The sequence below is a fragment of the Grampus griseus genome (genome assembly GCF_964374135.1).
Source record: "Grampus griseus genome assembly, chromosome: 4".
NCBI classification, from domain to species: domain Eukaryota; kingdom Metazoa; phylum Chordata; class Mammalia; order Artiodactyla; family Delphinidae; genus Grampus; species Grampus griseus.
Genome location: NC_138997.1, coordinates 71,507,058 through 71,529,498, shown reverse-complemented (window position 1 = coordinate 71,529,498; position 22,441 = coordinate 71,507,058). Strand labels below are relative to the sequence as shown.

Genomic DNA, 22,441 nt, shown 5'->3' with positions numbered 1-22,441 from the left:
GGAATTGGGCTCCCGGAGACATTGACAGTCAACACAGTACACGTGGGACGGCCTCCGACTCATCCAGTGTAGGCGCATAGTAATGACGTTACGGAGCGTGATTGGCTAGCGGGGAGACGTCGCGGAAGAATGGTGAGGGCTGGGAATAAACGGGCGGGGCTCGGAGGCTCCCGGGTGCCTCGAAAGTTCGGGGAAGTGGAAAGGAGCTGCGTAAGAAAGAGCTGAGGGGTTTTCTTTTCGTCTCCCTCTCTGCTCGGATTATCTTCGCTGCTCCTTGAGAAATCTCAGGAATGATAAATCCTAATTCTAAATATGATATTTTCCTTGGATCTGAACGCATTTCTTTAAAAGTGATGTGTTGCCCAGCAAAACTAAGAGCAGCCAGAGAAGATAAAAACAACCAACTGCTGTGTGATGTTTCTTAGTTTATACATTACTATCACATACATTATTGGACACAAACCTCTAACAGACAACGGTTTCTCTCACTTTCTCTATCTTCCTTCCCTCATCTCATTGGCACTAAATCTTGATCCACTTCAAAAATCTAGAATCCAGCCCTTTCTCCTCATCTATCCTTCCTCTCACTGCCTTAATCCACTGTCTTCGGTCAACTGAACAATAGCAGTGACCCTCCCCCCCGCCATCATTTCCCAGTTTTCCATCTCTTCTCCCTTCCATTCAGTTTGCTTCCCAGTAAACTAAGCTTGTTCAACCATTTTTCTGCTTAAAATCCTCTCCTGGCCCAGTTGCCTACAGAATACAGCCAGATGCGTTATAATGGCTCCAAAAACCTTCATGATTTCTCTATTTCTCTCCAGCTATCCCAGCTTAGAACATTAAACAGCTGCACAATGAAGTCAACAGATTGAGCCCAAAATGTTTTACAGGTTCAGTTCATTCAATCACTATTTATAAAGCACTTATTAAGTGTAATCACTGAGTTAGGCTCCAAAATACAGTGGTTAATAAGATATATTACCTGATCCATGAAAAATTTACACCTCTGCTAAGTACTTGCCATATCTGGGGTAAGTTTTAACATACCTGTTTTCCTTAACATATCTGTTCTGCTAGATGGTGTGCTAGAAGCTTGGTATCCCCAACACTAGAAAATAACAGGTGTTCAATAAATGTTTGTTGAATAAATGCTCAGTTCATATCAGTATAATAAATAATATATTCAACCAACTTTTAATGGACATGTACAATATTCCAGACACCGTGTTGGACACTGAGGATATAAATAGAAGTAAGCCACAGTCTTGCCTTCAGAAGAATCTGAAATAAAAGAACCCACACATGTAAAGCAAGCAAATGCAATAAAACATTACAGAAGCAATGTTTTTAATTTTTTGTTTGTTTGTTTGTTTTGCTGCACCATGCAGCATGCAGGATCTTAGTTCCCCAACCAGGGGTCGAACCCCTGGACCAGAGCCCCCTACATTGGGAGCACAGAGTCTTAACCCCTGGACCTCCAGTGAAGTCCCAGAGCAACGTTTTTATAAAAAAAAAAAAATGTTCAAGAGTTATAAAGTGGGAAAAATAAACTCTGACTAAGTGAAGCAAAAAGGGAAGCGGTCAGAAGAAGTTTCATATAGGACGTAAGTTTTGAGTTGCCTTCAAAGAAAACCAGGTGTTCACCAGGTGTACAGGATGGGGAGGAGCATTCCTGGCAGCAGAGCAAAGAGTGCAGCATGGGGCTTCCCTGGTGGCACAGTGGTTGAGAGTCTGCCTGCCGATGCAGGGGACACGGGTTCGTGCCCTGGTCCGGGAGGATCCCACATGCCACGGAGCAGCTGGGCCCATGAGCCATGGCCGCTGAGCCTGCACGTCCGGAGCCTGTGCTCCACAACGGGAGAGGCCACAACAGTGAGAGGCCTGCGTACTGCAAAAAAAAAAAAAAAAGAGTGCAGCATGAACAAAGGTATAGAAGTATGAAACCTTACAGCATGTTCTCTGGAGCTACAAATGGTTTAGTATAGCTTGAATGTACTGTTTGAAGAGAGGCCCATGAAGAAATAGGAGCTAGGAACTAGAAAAGAAGGGGGCAAGTTTCAAAAAGAATAGAGTGGTCAACAGTAGTGAGTGACAGAAAAGGGAAAAGTGAGATGGAATCTGAAAAAAAAAAAGTTGGCAGAATATGAAATTAGGTTCAAAGAAAGTAACTTGGCCCCTAAAATTCAAGGAGGGAACAGTTCTAGGATATAATGAGATCCATAGTGTGGCCCTAAATGCAGACTGCTGATGTGGATGAATGAAGATTGTTGAATAGTTAGATTCTAGGAGATCAAAAAACAGATGAGCAGAATGTGCAAGTTACTTGTTATGATGCCAAGTGGTAAAGGAACGGAAGACTGTGTACCAGACCCCAACATCATCTGTGAATAAGGGGAAATGAAGAGAGAGAGGCAGAGGTGGTTAATAAGGAGGTATGCACTGGCAAGGAGGAGGATTTTCAAAAGAAAGTGGCACCACAACAGTCTGGTAGTGGCCCACCAGAGCGAAGGAAATGGCAATACTTCCTCCAGGCTCCATAGTACAACTGGGTGAAGAAAAATGGTGGGTCTACAGTAGAGAAGGATGAGGATGATGTGCTGTCCCTGGAGGGAAGTTAGATTTCTGTTTCAGTGAATGAGTAGAGACATCTCTGCTAAAATACTGACATGTACACATAATGGACATGTGGGACATGTATATATAACGGAACAAAGTTAGGGACTGAGAGTTAGATACAGAGTTGGAATTCAGGCCTGAAGAAACTGGGAGGGGATAAGCATAGAGTATATAAGGGAATGACACTTAAAGAGTTGACAAAAAGTGACTCAGAATGAGGAAATGTGGGGGGACTGCATAAAGTTGGGCAATACACAACCTGTACAGCCACATGCCACCCAAAGGGCTGCCAGATCATGAAGGGGCTTATAGGTCACGTGGTAGGAAGTTTGGATTTTATTTTATGTGTAACAGGAAACTATTGAAGGGTTTGTGTTACGTGAATTGCAGTGGAGATGGAGAGAAGTAGACAGTGGAGATGGAGAGAAGTAGACAGATTTGGGATATATTTTGTAGGAAGAAGTAACAGGTCTTGCTAATGGATTTTTATAGGCGTGAGAGGGACTCAAGAGGGAAAGAGGGGAATCAAGGATGATTCCTTAGGTTTCGGCTGAACAACTGGTTGGATGGTGGTTATTCATAATACGATGGAGAAGCTTGGGAGAGAATGGAAGTGGGATAGGACAGGTTTGGGAAGGGAATTCACAAGTTCTGTTTTGGGCATAAGTTTGAGATGCCTATTAAATACCCAAGAGAGGCATCAGGTGAAGCACCTGAGTGAGCAGCTTGTCCTGAGCTTAACGATAAATTAAGAATGCAGACAGAAAATTGAGAGTCATAGATATATATCACATAGACAGTCTTAAAAGTCATGGGGTTGGATGAAATAACCTCAGGGGACAGGGTAGACAGAAAAGAGAAGAAAACCCAGGAAAAAATTGATTTCTTCATCTCAGACATCATGGCAGAGTTAGATGAATTCTTGCTAAAATTGCATGCTTAAGACCATCAGATGTACCTTATTTAAATGTGATTTGTACTTTTCTGCTCAAAATAGCTAGCAATTATTTTCTATTCTCATAAAATCAAGCCTATCTCCATCTCATTTCTAAGTCCTCTCTGTTCATGATCAACACTTAAGGATTTACTAAGCACTTCCCATTTGCTTGATATTGTAAGAGAGAATCTGGTGAACAAAAAAGTTTTGTTTTCACCCTTAAAGAATGTGAAGTTTACATAGCAGTGTAGATGTGAATAGATGATACAATTGCCAGAAACAACTAGCAACATAGAATTTAGTGTTAACATATATCAGAATGCAGAGGAAGATGGATAATTGAGGCTTAATTCCTTGTTGTGGTATCTAGAGACAAAGGAAAACTCTACACATGTGCAGTTTCTCAGGATGTTCAAAGGACAAAAGGCCTAAACCATAACATATGTTGAAGAAAATAATCAATAAACAATTTATAATAGCATAGCAAAGAGTTTTATTTGCCAGACTAAGGACTATAGCCCGGAAGACAGCCTCTCAGATAATTCTGAGGAACTGCTCCGGAGAAGCATAGTCTTCAGCACAATTTTATGTCTTATCAGAAGAAAGAACATCAAACAATTCAGGGATACATTCTTACGTGGTTTCAAAAAAGAGAAAAAAGATCAGCAGGTACACAGCGAATAGTATGGCCTTGGCACCTGGAAAGTTAGTCTTATCATTGAAGGAGTACCAGCTCTGGTGTCCCAGGAAAGGAGGCATTTAATATTATTTATTTATTTATTTATTTACTTACTTACTTATTTACTTATTACTTTTCGGCTGCATGGCATGAGGGATCTTAGTTCCCTGACCAGGGATCAAACCCACGCCCCTGGCAGTGGAAGCGCAAAGTCTTAACCCCTGGACCACCAGGGAAGTCCCTAATCTTTATTTTTAACATGGACATGCTTTACTTCTGGTCAACGTGCCCTTTTCTTTCATAATTAAAGAAGAGGTACAAAGTATGTTTCATAGGCCACAAACAGGCTAGTTAGCATAAAATTCAAGTTAACTCACGGATAAACCAGAATGACTTCCCCCTACCTCAATATATGAAAACTTCTTTTACCAGTCACCTCTAATTTGTCAAATGCTTTCACGTTTGAAACTTCATTTTACCTTTGTTATCCTTCCAAGAAGTGGGTATAAAATGCTATTTTAATATATCAATTTACTGATAAGGAAAGTGAGGAACATTGAAATGACATAACTAAAGCTGGCAGCGAATAGTATAGTCGAGCCTAAATGCCATATCTATTCAAAACACATCTATGTGTACTTACTATCTACTAAATACTGAGCAAGGCACCTTTATTTGATCTTTACCTCCTGTCATCATTTTAATCATCTACTGAGCATTCCCTTTCAGTACTTCTCAGAGATAGATACATTAAACCTGTTGCTTTGTTGTTTTCGGCTTTTTTTTTTTTTTTTGCCAAGAACCAGCAGATCTCTCTCACACACACACCAACACAGACACACAGACACACACACACACACACAATGGAAAACAAATATCAGAATATATGGAGTATCATAGTTTGATAAGGTCATAATTTTATATAATATGTTCAAGCTACCTGTCTTTGAAGTCTCCCCTGGTGGGAGATAAAGATACCTTTAACTAAGGAAGTCTATCCAGGCAAAGAACTCAGTTTGGAAGTAAGGAAGGAAGAGGTTTTTTAAGAGTGGTTATTAGTGATTTATGGGCTTCTCTGCTTGTGAAAATCTTCATTTTCAAAGCTTAGCTCAAATGCTACCTCCACCATGAAGGCAATTCTGATGCATCAATTATTATTCATCAATTCTTCAGTTTAAGTAATGCCTTGAAAGACAAGCTCATTTCAGGCAGCTGAAAGGAGAAAGAGGCTCTTCAGCAAAAGGCAGTTTGTTCTCCCATGAAACCATCATTACAGACTCATAGAATGATAAATAGAAACATAAACAGACAGGAATGTGAGTGAATGCCTTATGACACTCTCGAGCAGAATGTAAAATCTTCACTTTGTTACTGTCAGTAGAGGCCAAGATCTCCTAAGTGCTAGGCAACACACCAGGAATTAGAAGGACATATAAGAAGATGCCCTGTTTGAGGGAGGATTTGGTGAAGTCTTAGGAAAGCAGATATGTAGTCAAATAATTACTATATGATGTGATAGACACATGCCACGGAACCAGCATACTGTGCAGAAAGGAATGATTAGCTCTGCACTACCCACTCCAGAATAACTCTAATCTCATCTACATATCCTCTCTCCCTCACTCCACTCCAGCTACATTTGGGGTTCTTTGAATGCTCCAAGTACGCTTCTGCCTCAGGGTTTTTGCACTTCCTATTCTCTCCACCTGATAGGGCTTCTCCCAGAAATCCACAACGGTTTACTTCTCTCCATTCAGGTCTCTACTTTTGAACCACCTCATTAGAGTGGCTTTCCCCGACCACTTGATATGGAATTGCATCCTATCCCTCTTCATCACTTTGCTCGGGGTCCCCCTTTCCTGCTTACCCTACTTTATAATCCTTATCACTATCTGACATACTGTACATTTATATGTTTATTGTCTGTCTCCCTTTCATTAGAATGAAAGCTTCACGGGAGGAAGGACTTTGTTTTACTCATTGCTGAATCTACATAGTTTAGAAGAGTCCTTGGCACTTGGTAGGCCCTCCATAAGTATTTATAGAATAAATAAAGAAATGGGGTTCAGGAAAGATTTCAAAAGTTGACTATATCTCAACAGACTTTAGAAATACACAAGGGATTATCTATCCCCTTCAGATAAGGGAGGCTGAGAATAGCAATAGAGGAATGTTCAAAGGTTAGGGAGATTAAAACCACATGATTTGTTTAAATAGCATGAGATGGTGTGGCACTGGTGGTGTAAAAACACTTTGTGCTTCTATTAAGACCCACCTTTCCCTTGTAAGTGAGTTAATTGTTTACCACCCTTCTGCCTTTCTCAATAAATTGAGAGCTCTCAAGGGCAGGGGCTGTGCTTTACTCATACTTTTATTTCCTAAGTTCTTAAACAGCAGATATTCAATAATTGTTAAATAAATAAATGAAAAAATATGAAGCACTTAAAAAATGAACATAGTTTGACATACACAAATATGGAAAGGACCTGCAAGACACTGCTGAGAAAAAAAACCAAACCAACCAATCAAATAAACAAATCTACACAATTATACATACAATATTGTACCCCTTAAGACTCATTAATCTCAGGTTCTTTCACCAAAACAATACACGTGTAGCAAATATGTATAAAATTTCATAATGCTGCACATGAAACAGAAAAACAAGGGCGACTTCTGGAAAGGAGGGTAGTGGATGAGAAGGTCTTTGACTTTTTGACAAAGAGAATGCATTATTCATTTTTTAGTTTGGCTTTTGTTTGCTGTTAAAATTAATTTTTCAGGAAAGTGGGCATGAATTATGATTTCTTCTCTAATGAGAAACAGGGACTGATAAGGCGATTCTGGATCAAGTCTGATACAAGTAAAGAATGAAACAAGGCCTTCAGGAAGATTTTAAAAAAACAAAACGAGAAAGCAAGCATCACACGCAAAAAGTAACGACGGTGCACTCTCCAGCAAAAGCAATACAGGTTATCAGAAGGAACGTTGGGGGAGGGGAATCGTAGCCTACGTAAGACGTCACGGGAGAAAGCCACGCTAAAAGGCAAGCGAGATCCCGTGGAGGCGGGGCCAACTACGGTGCGCAGGCGCAACCAGGCTCAGGTGGCCGCCGCCGCGGAAGCGAAGCCACCTAGAGACTCCGCGCTGCTTGGGTGCTGCTGCGCGTGCGCGGGCGGAGCGGCGCCGGAGCCGTGTTCTTTGCCGCCTCCGCCGCCGGGGCCACCTACCCTGGATTTGAGTCTCGCGCCTTCTTCGTTCGCTCGCCGGCGGGTTCGCGCCCCTCTCGAGACCCCGGGCAGCGAGGCTGGGGAAGGGTTGGAGGGGGCTGTTGATCGCCGCCTTTAAGTTGTGCTCGGGGCGGCCATGTCGGCCGGCGAGGTCGAGCGCCTAGTGTCGGAGCTGAGCGGCGGGACCGGAGGGGATGAGGAGGAAGAGTGGCTCTATGGCGGTACGGAACTTCCTGTCCCTTCTTTCTCTGCCGGGTTCTCTCAGGCGTCCCTTCCCGGCCCGCAAACGGCCGGCGTCCTGGGGCCCTCTCGCCGCCGCCTGGGGCCTCTTGCATGGAGCCTCGTGCGGCCTGACTTAGGCCGAGCTCGGAGTGCGCGTCCCCCGCCCCCCTTGCCTCCTCCCGCCCAGCCCACGCCCCCAACACGCACCCACCAGGTGGCGGCTGGGACCCCGCTGGGCAGGGGGCTAGGGGCTGGGCCCGCAGCCTCGCCGTCCACTCCGCCCGGGCTTCTCGGCCGCCTCGCCTCTGTGCGCTTTTCCTCTTGTTTTCTTATATCGATTCTAAGCTGTGTTGGTGTGTCTCTTCTTGCCCCTTGACTGTGGGATGCCCTTCCTGTCCCAGGAACAGTCATTCTGTAATAATAGCTAAATAAAGTTGATGCTGTAAAACTAACGTCTTGTTTCTTGATGGTCAGTTTGTATGGAATGCACCTGCAAGGGTACCTCCTTGTGTGAAAGTCGTGCTTTAAAAATAATTAATTAAAAGAGAGAGAGAGAAAGAAAGAGATGGAATACATTATGGCCCATAAAGAAAACCCCGAATGTCTCCTGTATTAAGGTGAAGTTTTTCTTTTTTAAGAGACTGCGTTTTAACCCACATAGAAGTACCTCATGTCCCTTAGGCTTATGGTTTTCAGTATCACTTCGTGTATATCTTTTTCATAAAATAAGTTTACTGCATCTTTTACTTCCTCCTTGAAAGGGACATCTGGCTTTTAACTTCCATGAAGTCACAGTCCCTTCTTGTCTGTTGCCGGTACTAGATTTGAAAGTTAATGTTTGTTCCTTGCCTAAAATGCGTATTCTTGATTGTCTTTAGGATAGTTTAGTAAAAGTGCACGTTTGGGCACCACGCAGCTCCTTGATAATGTGACTTCGACAAACTTTGATTTTGATAAACTTGTAAAATACGTTGTCTTTGGCGGCAAGATTTAGCATTCGTAGTACTGTTTGAAATGTAAATGTATAGGGTTTCTTTTACAAAGGTCTAGAAATCTGTAATACTTCTTAAGTTTATTTTTATAGAAGTAAAGTCTGATTTTTTTATTTCTTTATTTTTCATAAAAGACATATCTTGTTAAGTCATTATAAGGTGATCTAACTTTGGATGTGCTTATAGGCCCATGGGACGTGCATGTGCACAGTGATTTGGCAAAGGACCTAGGTTAGTGCTTGTGATGATCACTTCAGATTTTCATAATACTGGTTTCTTTAAGAGTGGTTTGTTTGTTAATTTTATTTATTTATTTATGTATTTTTTTTGGTAGATGAAAATGAAGTTGAAAGGCCAGAAGAAGAAAATGCCAGGTTAGTGAAATTTCTTGTTGATGCCTTTGCAGATTGTGCGGTACAGTGCTTCTGTCAGCAGATTGTCAGAATTATTTTGTTATAATCATTGGTTTGATTACATTTTGACAAAGATAGCAAGACACTGAGTCCTTTATAGTTTATTACTATTTCAGGACGTAGTCTTATACCAATTCTGTTTATTTGCTAATAGCCCAGGGGACAAAATGTTTTTGAAGTAAGGGTTTGGATATTTTTCACTATTAAGTAACTTTGTACTCTTAAATGAGCTCAATAATGGAGTATACAGTATAACTATCAGACTACTAAGAAAAAAAAGTTTTAACTTAAAAATTTTTTAAAAATAAAGAATTCCTTGGGTAACTACTTTTACAACTTAATATTTTTGATGGTGTAATGCATTGTGGTTATAATTTCAATGTTTCGTATTTATTTAAAATTCGAAGTGGAATTAATAAATTTTTTATAAGATTGATTGCCTTTGTTAGATTACTAGAAAGGTCTGAGTATCATTTACAGAACATATCAGGGAGCCAGAAACGTATTCTAAATTTCAGAATAGCTCATGGGTACAAGTACATGGATATGCTGACATCACTGGCCTTAGTGTCTTATAGTGGGGGAGGCGTGATTACAAAAAGGACTTTTAAAGAATATTTGGGTTTAAAAAGAGAGGGAAATACGACTTCACACCCACTAGGATGGCTGTAATCAAAAAAACAGATAGTTAACAGGTGCTTGTGAAGATACGGAGAAATTGGAACCCTTATACACTGATGGTAAGATTGTAAAATGGTGCAACTATTATGGAAAACAGTCTGATAGTTCCTCTAAAGGTTAAACGTAGAGCTACCATATATAGCAACATTATTCATAATAGCCAAAAAATGGAAATAACCCAAGTGTCCGTCAAATGGATAGATTTAGAAAAGTGGTATATCCATACAGTGAAATACTATTTGGCAGTAAAAAGAAATGAAGTACTGATAGTGTTACAACATGGATGAACCTTGAAAACATGCTAAATGAAAGAAGCCGGTCACAAAGAACTACATATTGTGTTTCTTATTATATTAGATGTACACAATAGGTACATCCAAAGAGACAGAAAGTAGTAGTTACCAGGACAGGGGAAAATGGAGAGCGACTACAAATATATAAGGTTTCTTTTTGGGGTGATGAAAATGTTCTGGAATTAGATACATACATACATACACTATTCTGTAAATATACTTAACCTTTCAGTTGTACACTTCAAATGAGTGGATTGTGTGGTACAGGAATTGTATCTCAAAGCTGTTATTTTTTAAAAAGTTAATGGAGGGAAGAAGTGAGAAGTGGAAACAACTCAGGGGGTGCTGAGATTATTGTTCCTTGCTTAAAAATACCCCTATAGGGCTTCCCTGGTGGCGCAGTGGTTGAGAGTCCGCCTGCCGATGCAGGGGACGCGGGTTCTTGCCCCGGTCCGGGAAGATCCCACATGCCATGGAGCGGCTGGCCCATGAGCCATGGCCGCTGAGCCTGTGCGTCCGGAGCCTGTGCTCCGCAATGGGAGATGCCACAACAGTGAGAGGCCCTTGTACCGCAAAAAAAAAAAAACAAAAAAACCCTATGTTGGAAGTTTTTATTTATTTATTTATTTATTTATTCATTTATTCATTGCTGTATCATCTGAAATCTTGTCATTTAGGGTTTTTTGTTTTTGTCCGCCTTTGGTGGCATGCGGAACATCCCCCTGGGATCGAACCCCCGCCCCCTGCAGTGGAAGCTTGGAGTCTTAACCAGTGGACCACTAGGGAAGCCCTTGTCATTTAGTTTTGAAATGGATATATCCAACCCAGTTCCTAACCCTACTCTTAGTTAACCACAGAGTTGGGATTTGTGTAGTTTAATAGTTATGAAAGTAATATTTCTTCATACCCTGATTTTTCAGTTGATCAAAAAATTAATGATAACAATCAGATACACATTTTTGTGAACTAATTTTTATTTTACTTTGTTAATATTCTTAGATATAATTCTTGAAGCTTATTTTCTGATTAAATATTCCTTAATTCCTCAATACACAGCTTGATTAAATTGATTGGAGAGGAACCCTTCTCCCTTCCCTATCACTGTCATAATGTCTTCATATTCCTTATTAACATTTTATTTGGAAAGCTGTTCAGTTTATTTCATCCAAAGGAAAAGGTCTATCCTTAAAATGTTATTTTTCTAGATAAAGCTTATAATTTTATCATGTTTCTAGTGTTTTAATGGTGATAGAGAATTAATACTTTCAAAAGTCTATTGGGGAAGAGAGCTCTGCCAAACTGTGTTCTACTATCCAGTGCAGTACCTACTTCGTTGCCCTAACTGAGCCGAGTCTTTGCTATTAGAGTTTTCCCCAGCTTCTTTGTGATTGGCCCATTGTTAAAACTGTTCTTAACCATTGCACTGTGCTGTCTCTGATTGTCTTGTTTTATTTCAAAGTTGTGGCTAAACATACTGCTTTGTGACATAAAGAACAAGCTCAACTTACATCTGAGAAATGTACTGAATAATTATAATTGCATTTTTTGGGGGGGAGGGTCAAGCATTAGAACTATGAAAATTTAACAGATAAGTTTTCAGGTTTTGTCCTTCATTTTGCTTTGTTTGGAGATTGTGTTACAGAATACCACTATAGAGATTAAATTAGTTTATATAGAAACTGCTTGACAAAAAGTGAAGTTTAGAAGAGATTAGCAGAAACCCAGTGAAAACAGCTTTGAACTATATCAACATCTGGACATTTTCCCTAGAAATGCTACTAAATAATTGTCAGTTGCCTTGTATTTCAATTTCTTCATCTATAAAATGAGGTTAATGGTTAATTCCCACTTTCAAAATCATAATTATTAAAAATATAAGGAACCATTTGCACCGTGGTACTAGAAGTTTTATTTCATGGTTAATGGCCATATGCTTGAGTCTCTTGAGAATAAGTGTTTATTGTTATATGTCAATTTTGTTGTAACAGGGCAAATTCAAGTATTAACTGTCTTTAAAAAAGTAATTATTTTTTAATGCATCAAAATTAGGTCTGGAGCTCCTTAGTGTCAAATTGGAAGGCCGTCTTTACATGAAAGTAAACTTTTTTTAAATCTTAAAATTTGTTTTTTATACAACAAAGGACATATATCCAATAAGACAGATGAAACAGAAAACTAGGAAGAAGCATGTGTGTTAACTCAGTACTGAGTTAACGTCATCATACTGCACATCTGAGTTCCTTGGGCACCAGGGAAAAGAGGAAACTGTGTGTTACATAGCCCTTGGCAATTCCTAGAGTACCTTGAAGTTCAGTGTAGTTTTAGGATAAATAAAATTGATTAAGTATGATGCATATTTTAAAAATGTAAAAACTCAAATTATACCCCACCGTCAAATTGCAAATTTGGCATCGTTAACAAATTGTGGAAGCAATTCCATTCTACTTCCAGTGTTGAGTGTACACGTTTTATGTAGGGCATTAGGAATAGCAGAATAGGACAGGCAGTTTTTACCATCTTTTTTCGTCTCTGGTGGAGACAGTAATTTCAGGAAACTATCAGACATAGATTAAAAATACTAGTATGCTCCGTCTGTACTTCAGAAAAGTAATACCAGTTGTGTACTTATTTTTGTTGTTTGTAGTGCTAACCCTCCATCGGGAATTGAAGATGAAACTCCTGAAAATGGCGTACCTAAACCGGTAACATAAGGCTTTGAGATCTGGTTACTTATCTGTTTAAAATCTTTATCAATAGCTTCCCGTTCACTTAGGAAGAAAACCAGAATTTAACATGACTGCCAATATTTTGCATAATCGGGCCCCTTTTATATCTCCTGTGTCATCTGGTGCCGTCAAAAAAGTGTAACCATGAGAAGAAATAGTGGGAGGAGAGTTCAGATGAAATGGGGCATGTGCAAAGGCTTGATGTTTGTTGCTACCAAGGAACCCAGTGGTCATAGGTCAATTCGATAGATCATAGTGAGCCTGGTTTTCAAAGCAGACATAGAGTTTTTCAACTCAAATTTGTCAAGTTTTTTAGCAAAAATTACTTTTTATATAAATGACAGTCTGACCTCATGCCTGTTAAAAGTGATATTTTGGGGGGTGAACAAATCATCAGTCCCATGAATATTTTAACGTTTCAATCTTGTAAAAAAGAAGGAAATTCTTATTCTGCAAGCTTGAACTTGTATACAAAAAAGTATTTAGCCTTGGTGATCTACTTTTTAAATTTACTATTATGTGACTAAGCCTTTTAGAGCCAAAATAAAGCTCTTTTAGAGCCAAAATAAAGCTTTTTAGAGCCAAAATAACAGCCTTTTAGAGCCAAAATAAAGCTTTCATAAATGTCCCTACTTTTACTCATAGAAACAAAGTATTCCCTCAATCATTTGCATGCAGGACCTTTTCTATGTGTACATGAATGTCAAGAATAAGTGAGCTGCTTTTTAACTTTTTGGTGCTTTTAACGGTGACACTGTGACCCTTAAAATTAGTTGTTTTCCTCTTACCTTCATGTTCTTTTTGCTAAGAATTCCTCAAATATTTTAAAAATATCTTCTAGGTATTTTAGTACATTGCCTTAGATCCTTTGTGCAAGAGGAGCAGTTATAAATAGTAGGAAAAAATACATGTGTTATTTACAAAAAGACAATGTTGAAAAAAAGGTTTACTTCACATTCTTATCCCTTTTTATCATTGCAAAAATCAAAGTTGTACATGAGTTGAAGTAGGTAGTAGTACTATAACTTATTCTCTAGAATTAGCTCAAAAAATGCAAAATGGTTACCTTTTCAGTTATTTATATCAGACGTTGAAATGGATTATTGAGTGTATTTTGTGGTTGTTTATGTTGATATAGAAAGTGACAGAGACTGAAGACGATAGTGATAGCGACAGTGATGATGATGAGGATGATGTTCATGTCACTATAGGAGACATTAAAACGGGAGCACCACAGTATGGGTAAGTTATTTTTAAGTAACAACTGTGTGCTTAAGTCAGAGGTAGTGTGTCTATATCAAACAATTCGTGGTTGATTCCAATGTTTTTACATTTTTCATCTTACCATGATATGATAGAACTCGTTAAAATTTCACGTGATGAGTTGCTAAGACAGTAGGTAAAAGCTGTTGACACAAGAAAAAAAATATTAGTATCTATCTTTGGTGATGGATGTTAACTAAACTTATTGTAATCATTTTGGCAGTTTATATATATATCAAATCATTATGTTGTTTACCTAAAATTAATACAGTGTTATATGTCAAGTATCAATACATCTCATGACTAAAAGGAATTTCACCATGAAAATATTTTTTTCTTAAACATAAAGTTAATTAGGTAAAGTTACATGGAAGCAGCAGTTTTTGATTCCTGAAATTGAAATGTTTTTACAAATGAATTGAGTGATACAGATTTTTTTTTTTTTTTTTTTTTTTTTGGGTGGTACGCAGGCCTCACTGTTGTGGCCTCTCCCGTCACGGAGCACAGGCTCCGGACGCGCAGGCTCAGCGGCCATGGCTCACGGGCCCAGCCGCTCCACAGCATGTGGTATCCTCCCAGACCGGGGCTCGAACCTGCGTCCCCTGCATCGGCAGGCAGACTCTCAACCACTGTGCCACAAGGGAAGCCCCAGATTATTTTTTTTTAATTTATTGTTTATTTGGCTGCGTTAGGTCTTAGTTGCGGCACGCGGGATCTTCGTTGAGGAGCATGGGCTCTTCGTTGCAGTACGTGGGCTTCTCTAGTTGCAGCATGCGGGCTTAGTAGCAGTGCGCGGGCTTAGTTGCCCTGTGGCATGTGGGATCTTAGTTCCCCTACCAGGGATACAACCTGCGTCCCTTGCATTGGAAGGCAGATTCTTAACCACTGGACCACCAGGGAAGTCCCCAGATTCTTTAATTAGAATTAGAAAACCTTAATTTGCTGTTTACATCTATATTGTTCTTACATTTTATTACTTATCCAGACTTCAGTTTAGGTTTTTAATTTTTTTGTCCGATAAAAACAATATCAAAAGTATTTCTTTTTGCTTTTCATAGTGTATTTTTCAAGTGGTTAATTATCCTGTATGCTATTTATGCCAATAGGTTGTCTCAAAGTTTATAGTCTGTAAAGCTGGATCAAGTGAATGGCCTGTCATTGACTCATTGAGCACATAAAGAATCTTACAGAAAGATTGGAAGGGAGTAAAGTACATATTGTGATTTTGTTATGGTGGTAGAACATGAGTTGATGTTTTCTCTATCCTTTTCAGATTGGATGTATGATGTGGTACTAGTGCGTTGGGAATATAAAGTAAACTTTTCATTAATTGCACTATAGTTCATTAAGTAGCCTTATCTGAAATGAACCAATATATACATAAATCCTTTTGAATTTTTTATTTCTTCAGTAGAGAAATTTTTTCAAAAGTTATTTCAAGAAGCTTAAAGGTAATTCAGTTGTCATAATCAGTTTTGCATTATAATAATGACTGCTGATGTAATTTTAAGACCCTAGCAACTTTTTTAGGGAGCAGGTTTGAGAAGAGACTAAATTATTCAAGTTAGGATAACTCTTGATGTTCTCCTCCTCCCCACTTAAAGTAAATAATTAGTGTTGAGCTATGATATTAGTAAGCCTTTATGCTAATAGGCCTTTATCTGTCTGCATTATGCAGAAGGAACACTTTAACATAATACTATAATAATCAATTGCATATTTAGTAAATACTTATATTTAATATAAAATTATTTGTATTTTCAAGTACAGAACAATTAAAGCAAATGGTGATTACTTTTTATTAATATGACCAATTTTGGGGTGGGACTTGCATGCAAATATTAAATACATATAGACTCCCATAGTACTTTATCTGAACTTTCTTTTTTTTTTTTTGAGCTTTATTTCTTATAACAAAATTTCCGTTTTCATGGATTGAATTATGTTCGCACGTGTTTATTACCTTTAGATTCTAAATTCTTTGAGTGGTTAATGAATTTTCCTGTTCCTTACATTGCCTTAAATATAGGAAGTAGTAAGTGTTTATTCACTAAATTGCGTATTAAAAACACAATTGTCTTTGAACTTTTTTTTCTCAACATTGATTACGAAAATTTTCAAACACTCGAAGTTTAAGGAACTGATGTGAACACCCATTTATTTACTCATCACCTGGATTATACAATTTACATTTTGCTGTGTTTGCTTTATCACCTATCTGTCTATCTACCTACCTGCCTATCTCCATGCCTCCACCCACTCATCAATCCATCTTTTTTATTTTGTATTTTTTTAAAAAAATTATTTATTTATTTAGTTGTGCTGGGTCTTCGTTGCGGCTTGCCGGCTTCTTAGTTGCGGCACATGGGCTCCTTAGTTGTGGGATGCAATGACTTAGTTGCGGCTTGCATGTGGGATCTAGTTCCCTGACCAGGGATCGAACCAGGGCCCACTGCATTGGGAGCGTGGAGTCTTAACCACTGTGCCACCAGAGAGTGCCCTTATTTTGTATTTTTTATGCATTTCGAAGTAAGTTACAGATCTTTCTGAAGCGTATAAAGCTTGTTTAACCTTAATATCTCAAGATATATCCATTGATAACTGAAAGAAAGCCAGGGAGAAAATAAAATTTGATGAATATTTACTTTGTGCACAGCATTTCAGAGGCAAATTTAAAGAGCAAATTGATTTCAAGGAACAATACTAAATTGGTTTATTATAAGCTGTTAGAAGGTAAAGACTAGAATTTCTTTTAGGTGACATACTTTTGTTACAGAGTTTATTGTATCTGTAAGTAAGGTATGTGGAAAATCAAATCTTAGGGTAGGAATAATTTACGTTGTATAGAGGAGTGGTTTCTTAGCTGTATCTTTGAAATTCAGCCGCTCATTCATTAACACTTTTCAAAGGCAGTTTGTTTGGCACTCTAATAATTGATGATGGGAATATCAACTGTCCTTATTTATCAAAAGTAGTGAGGGAGATAGACATGTGAGCAGATACTTTCCTTGCAGTGTAAATGCTTGAATAGAAACATGTACAGGGTGATTGGAAAGCTTTGAGAGGACAGTTGCTAAAAGTGCATGTGTTGAAGAGAAGATCCTAGAGGAGGTAATATATGAATTTGTTTGAATAATTCTCGAGACAGAAGGAAGAGACAGACTGATGATTTTGGCAGAGGAAACTACTTAGATGTAGTGGAAGCATGACTTAGACGAACCACAAGACTGGAGGATAAGGTAGATGAGAGAGGATGCTTGAAACCACAGAAGAGGGGAGTTAGGATGTTTTTGCTCTGCCATCATGGAACCCTTAAAGGTTTTTAGGCAGGTCACATTGTTTGAAAATATAACTCTAGCAGTAGTAGTTGAGATGGACTAGATAGAACTTAGTTAATAGATTTGAAGTAATCATCCAGATGGGATGATAGTCGAAACTAAACCAGCAGCAGTAATATAGGGATAGATGGAAGAATTCAATATATTTGAGTGAATAATAAATGGAAATAACATGGGTAATGGGTTGGTTGTAGATGGAAAGGGAGACAAAGGATTCAGTGACTTGGAGCTTTCTAGAGTAGTTCAGTGTGTGTATATAACAGTGTATTACCATATATGGGTAAGGTGGGAGGAGCAGGTTAAGATAAAATTTTTTGATACATTTATTTTTAAGTTTTTGTAGACATCCAAGTATATAAGATCTAGCCCCTAGAGAAGCCTGAGACCTCATGGTGGGTGCTATTGAATGGGGGTATCAGATTTACTTAAGCGCAGTTTTCTGGACAGCTAAGGTTCTTTACACACAATGAATGTGAAGGCTTGGAGGCATTAAAAAAGAAAAGTAATGTTTTAAAGGGCAGAATGGGGAAGGAAGGAAAGTAGCTGGGTGGGAAGCAAAGAAGTTCATTTAATGAACTATGGTAAGCCTTTTATAAATACTGTTTTGGTTTATCCTTTAGCAGTTCTGTAAGAGGACCATTTGGAGACAGTCCTTGGTTTTTGTATATTGACTTTCGAACAGCTAGGACTTTTGTACATCATATATAGATACCTCAAAGTGCTTTGGCTGTGCTGAATTTAGCTTGTTGAAATGTAAGCATCATGCGGCAGGAACCATATTTGTCCAGCTCCTCATTCTCTCTCCTTGGCTTAGAACTATATGTGATGTATTGCTGGTGCTTAAGCACTTATTAGAGAATTAGTCAATGAGATGATTAAACCTTTCAAGTTGGTAGTGATAGTACAACTTGACAGTGACAGTTTAGTTTAGGCTCCTTCATACTTCTTGCATTTATAGTAGTGGATCTTTATACAATTATTTGAATATTTTATTGAATATCCTTATTTTTTTAAGCAGAATAACCTAGGTCTCATAAATTTAATACATTGGAGACAAAAGATGGAAATTGTTAGGCAGACCAGAAGCAGTGAGTTTTCACAGGTCCAGTTGAATGACTGGGAGGCGAGGAAGTGAAAACAAGGCATATAAACTATTCTTCCCTTCCCAGCCAAATTTCTTGAAAGTTTGTTAGAGTGGGATATTGAGTTAATCGCGGGTAGGTTTTTGAGATGGAAAATTAGACTTTTAAAAAATATTTTTTTTATCTTTTATTAAGCAAGTGACAGGCTTTTTAAATTAGTTTAAAACATTTTCTAAAATGTTTGAGTTAGTGTCAGTCTATCTAGTTAATATGTGGGTATATAATTTATGTGTACATATTGAATATATTCTGCTTTTGTTTACTTTAAGCATCTCAGGATAATTTTTTTGATTTTGCTTTTAGGAGTTATGGTACAGCACCTGTAAATCTTAACATCAAGACAGGAGGAAGAGTTTATGGAACTACAGGTAAAATTTGTATTTGCAGTTGCATCAATAGAAAATAGGGCGTATATCTGAATAGGTCATGAATAGATGTTAATAGCTATTACAGCTCAATTAAAAAGAGCAGTTTTTGACCATGTATCATAGAATGGGCACTTTTCTATAAATGGCTAGATAATGAATAGTTTAGGCTGTGTGGGTCACATAGGGTTCCTGTCATGTGTGTGTGGGTTTTTTTTGTTGTTGCCGTTGTTTTTTGGTTCTACAGCCCTTTCTTACAGCTCACAGACTGTACAAAGACAATGATTTAAAACATGGAATTAACTTCTTGGTACAGGAATCCCTTATTATAAACAAGAAGTCTCTAATCTCTATTTTATCTTATAGCTACACCATAAACTTTGACCTCACTTTTTATTTGTGGTAACCATTACTACTCTGTTTGGAATCTTGGCCATATTTAGTGCTAATAGTAGTAAAAAGGTGTCATTGTTTTCTGTTTGTCTCTGGTATCTCTCAGCTTCTTATTAATATAGTTCCTTCACCATTTTGTAATTTTCTAAAGTAGGAACGAAAGTCAAAGGAGTAGATCTTGATGCACCTGGAAGCATTAATGGAGTGCCCCTGTTGGAGGTAGATTTGGATTCTTTTGAAGATAAACCATGGCGTAAACCTGGTAAGATTATTGTGGATTATATTGGTTTCAAAAGATTTTTAGTCTAAACTATTATTAGAAAAGTTTTTTTTCAGCATCAGTTTAGAATATTATTTTTTAAATGTAATTTTCATTATCTTAAGCACATGAGTAATAATGAACCTGTATTATTAAATCTTACAGGTGGCTTAGCATTGTATAAAAGTAGACTTGCATATTGTTTTATTATAATGCCAATTCTTTTTTTTTAACATCTTTATTGGAGTATAATTGCTTTGCGATGGTGTGTTTCTGCTTTATAACAAAGTGAATCAGTTATACATATGTCCCCATATCTCTTCCCTCTTGCGTCTCCCTCCCTCTCACCCTCCCTATCCCACCCCTCTAGGTGGTCACAAAGTACGAGCTGATCTCCCTGTGCTATGCGGCTGCTTCGCACTAGCTAGTTATGTTACGTTTGGTAGTGTATATATGTCCGTGCCACTCTCTCACTTTGTCCCAGCTTACCCTATAATGCCATTTCTAAAGGGAGTAATTTTGATCAAAAATTTGTATAGTCCTGTTGCTTTATGGTAGTAATTGGGAGAATTGGTAAAATTAGATGAGACTAATAGAACTCTAAATTTATTTTTACAGTTTATTATATTTTATGTGCTGCATAAAAATAGAATTGAAATATTCGTACACTAAAAGTGTGTTTTATCTTTAGGTGCTGATCTTTCTGATTATTTTAATTATGGTTTTAATGAAGATACCTGGAAAGCTTACTGTGAAAAACAAAAGAGGATACGAATGGGACTGGAAGTTATACCAGTTACCTCTACTACAAATAAAATTACGGTAATTAGTAAATATTCCACAATACCCCAGCCTTTTCTACCATCCCAGTTTTGCTCCCTAAATACATCAGTTTTTCCCTATAAAGGTGGTTAAATGCTATATGATAGTTTAAAAATTCCATTTTACCTTGTTTGTTTTTTTTCCCTTCCTTCCCTTTCACAGTTTCATATTAATGATTATCTGATGTTTTTAGTTTCAATTCACAGACTAGCCACAGCTGGTTTGTCTTTATGTGGCCTATCAATTAAAAATTATGTGGTATCTTAATGGGGAATATGTTATTTAACTTAGGCCGAAGACTGTACTATGGAAGTTACACCAGGTGCAGAGATCCAAGATGGCAGATTCAATCTTTTTAAGGTGAATTTTAGTAAATTATCCTTGGTTGCTCTCATTTTTTGTTCTTGAGTCTGCTCCCATACCACTACTCGAGGGACAAGATTAAAGTGGAAATAGCTACCTTTTTTCCAAACCTTCAGCTTCCTGGTGACTTACAAATTTGCTGATTGTTGTTTTATCTCCACTTTTGCAAGCATGTGAATTATAGCCTATTATACTAACAAATGCAAAGTAAAACTATTCTTGCTATATGTTGTGATTTTATTTTGAGTCAAGTGTGTGTTTGCTTGTAGGATATAAAAGTTCATGCCAACAGGCTAAGCACTCATTGTAGATCCCGCTATAATCTTTATCAGAATTGGAGACTTATTTGTCCTAATTTTCTGTTAAAAAATGGTAAGGTAGATGACATACTGCTTATTATCTGTATGAGACTGAAATTATTGGTGTAATGTCTTCTGCAGTTTAAGATAGCTCAGGAATCTTAGGTGTTCTTTGCCAGTCGCCAAGAAAGACTCAACAAAATTAGAATAAAGTCATTGATTTTTTTAAATTAATATTAAAAGGAGCAGGTTTAATGAGGGACTTGCAGGTTGATACTACTTGGGTATCAAGTCTGACTTCTGGCTTCTCCATTCCATAGAATCAGTCCCAAGAATAATAATATATTTTCATACTTGTGTGATACACAGCAACCTACAAACTTTTTTCAAAATCTGATTGTAAACTCTTCTTCCTTTACCTTAATTCTTAATTCTTGATTCTTGTATTGAGTGACACTGGGATGAAGACTGGGAGTGACTTTTAGATTGGGTTATATACCCAGGGAACTTTTGTGGGCAGGAACTTCTCTGTGTCCCGTTTAGGGCTACAGCCCAGTCCACCAAAATACTGCCTTATGCAATGCATGTGCTATATCCGCAGATGTAGCCGCTCTGCTGGACACAGTTCTGTATAGAGAATTTAATTTTAATTTACATCCTACTTTGGGTAAGTATTTGGTTCTTGTTCTGCTGTAAATATTTTGAAAGTGTGTGATGATGTCTATCTTATTTTAAATGGTCATCAAGTTCTTTTTGGTGATATCTACTTATTGAGACATTGAATATATTGTTTTTCATGATTGCAATGAATAGTTAGAAAAGTTATCTTGATGAGGAAATAGTTTGTTTGCAATGGTGCTTTTAATTTTCTTCTAACAGAAATGAGAACTGCCTTTTTAAACTGCCAGCTTCTCTATGCTTTGTCTTTTTGCAGTAAACTTCTAAAACTAAAGGATAAAAAGAAACTCTTAGGGTCTGGTCTCTTATTGAAGGTAGCCACTGTGAATAAGTTATATACATACAGTCTACTGAAAAATTATTTTGAAGTTTCTTTTGATCATGTGAGAGGAGGTCATTGTTCAATTCTGATTTATTTAATTCTGAATGAATAAGGACTTGAATTTAACAGGTATAGTCAAATTAGTTAAGAAATCAGCTTTATTGGATCAGAGTTATTTCTGGAGAAGAACAGAGGACTTGGCTTTGTAGAGTGTGGTTTAATTTTAGAAAGCCTAGAAACCAGAAAGATGAATTGGAGGAATTACTCCCTGTTAATGATCAGGAGAGTGACTTTAGTAACAGTATTCTGGCAGCAGTGTATGGTGTGGTTGGATGAAGTCCAAGCTCTTGTCCACTTATCTACCATTTGAACTATAATTATTAGGATTGGTGAGAAAGAGATAGAAGG

At 37.8% G+C, this 22,441-nt stretch overlaps 1 protein-coding gene across 15 annotated transcripts in view; it reads left to right on the top strand.

The window, feature by feature from the left end:
* Positions 1-7,398: 7,398 nt before the first annotated feature.
* FIP1L1 (factor interacting with PAPOLA and CPSF1) overlaps positions 7,399-22,441 on the top strand; it is a 66,323-nt gene continuing 51,280 nt past the window's right edge. For 5 of the 15 annotated variants that reach the window (XM_082653056.1, XM_082653055.1, XM_082653054.1 and 2 more), the window contains exons 1-8: positions 7,399-7,683; positions 9,011-9,050; positions 12,708-12,765; positions 13,928-14,031; positions 18,836-18,900; positions 19,445-19,552; positions 20,241-20,371; positions 20,663-20,731. In XM_082653056.1, the coding sequence (XP_082509182.1) occupies positions 7,599-7,683; positions 9,011-9,050; positions 12,708-12,765; positions 13,928-14,031; positions 18,836-18,900; positions 19,445-19,552; positions 20,241-20,371; positions 20,663-20,731 (660 nt within the window). In that variant the 5' untranslated portion in view covers positions 7,399-7,598. Of the gene's footprint in view, positions 7,684-8,862; positions 8,908-9,010; positions 9,051-12,707; positions 12,766-13,927; positions 14,032-18,835; positions 18,901-19,441; positions 19,553-20,240; positions 20,372-20,662; positions 20,732-22,441 lie in introns of all 15 variants that reach the window. The other 10 variants (XM_082653053.1, XM_082653065.1, XM_082653060.1 and 7 more) reach the window with 4 other exon arrangements.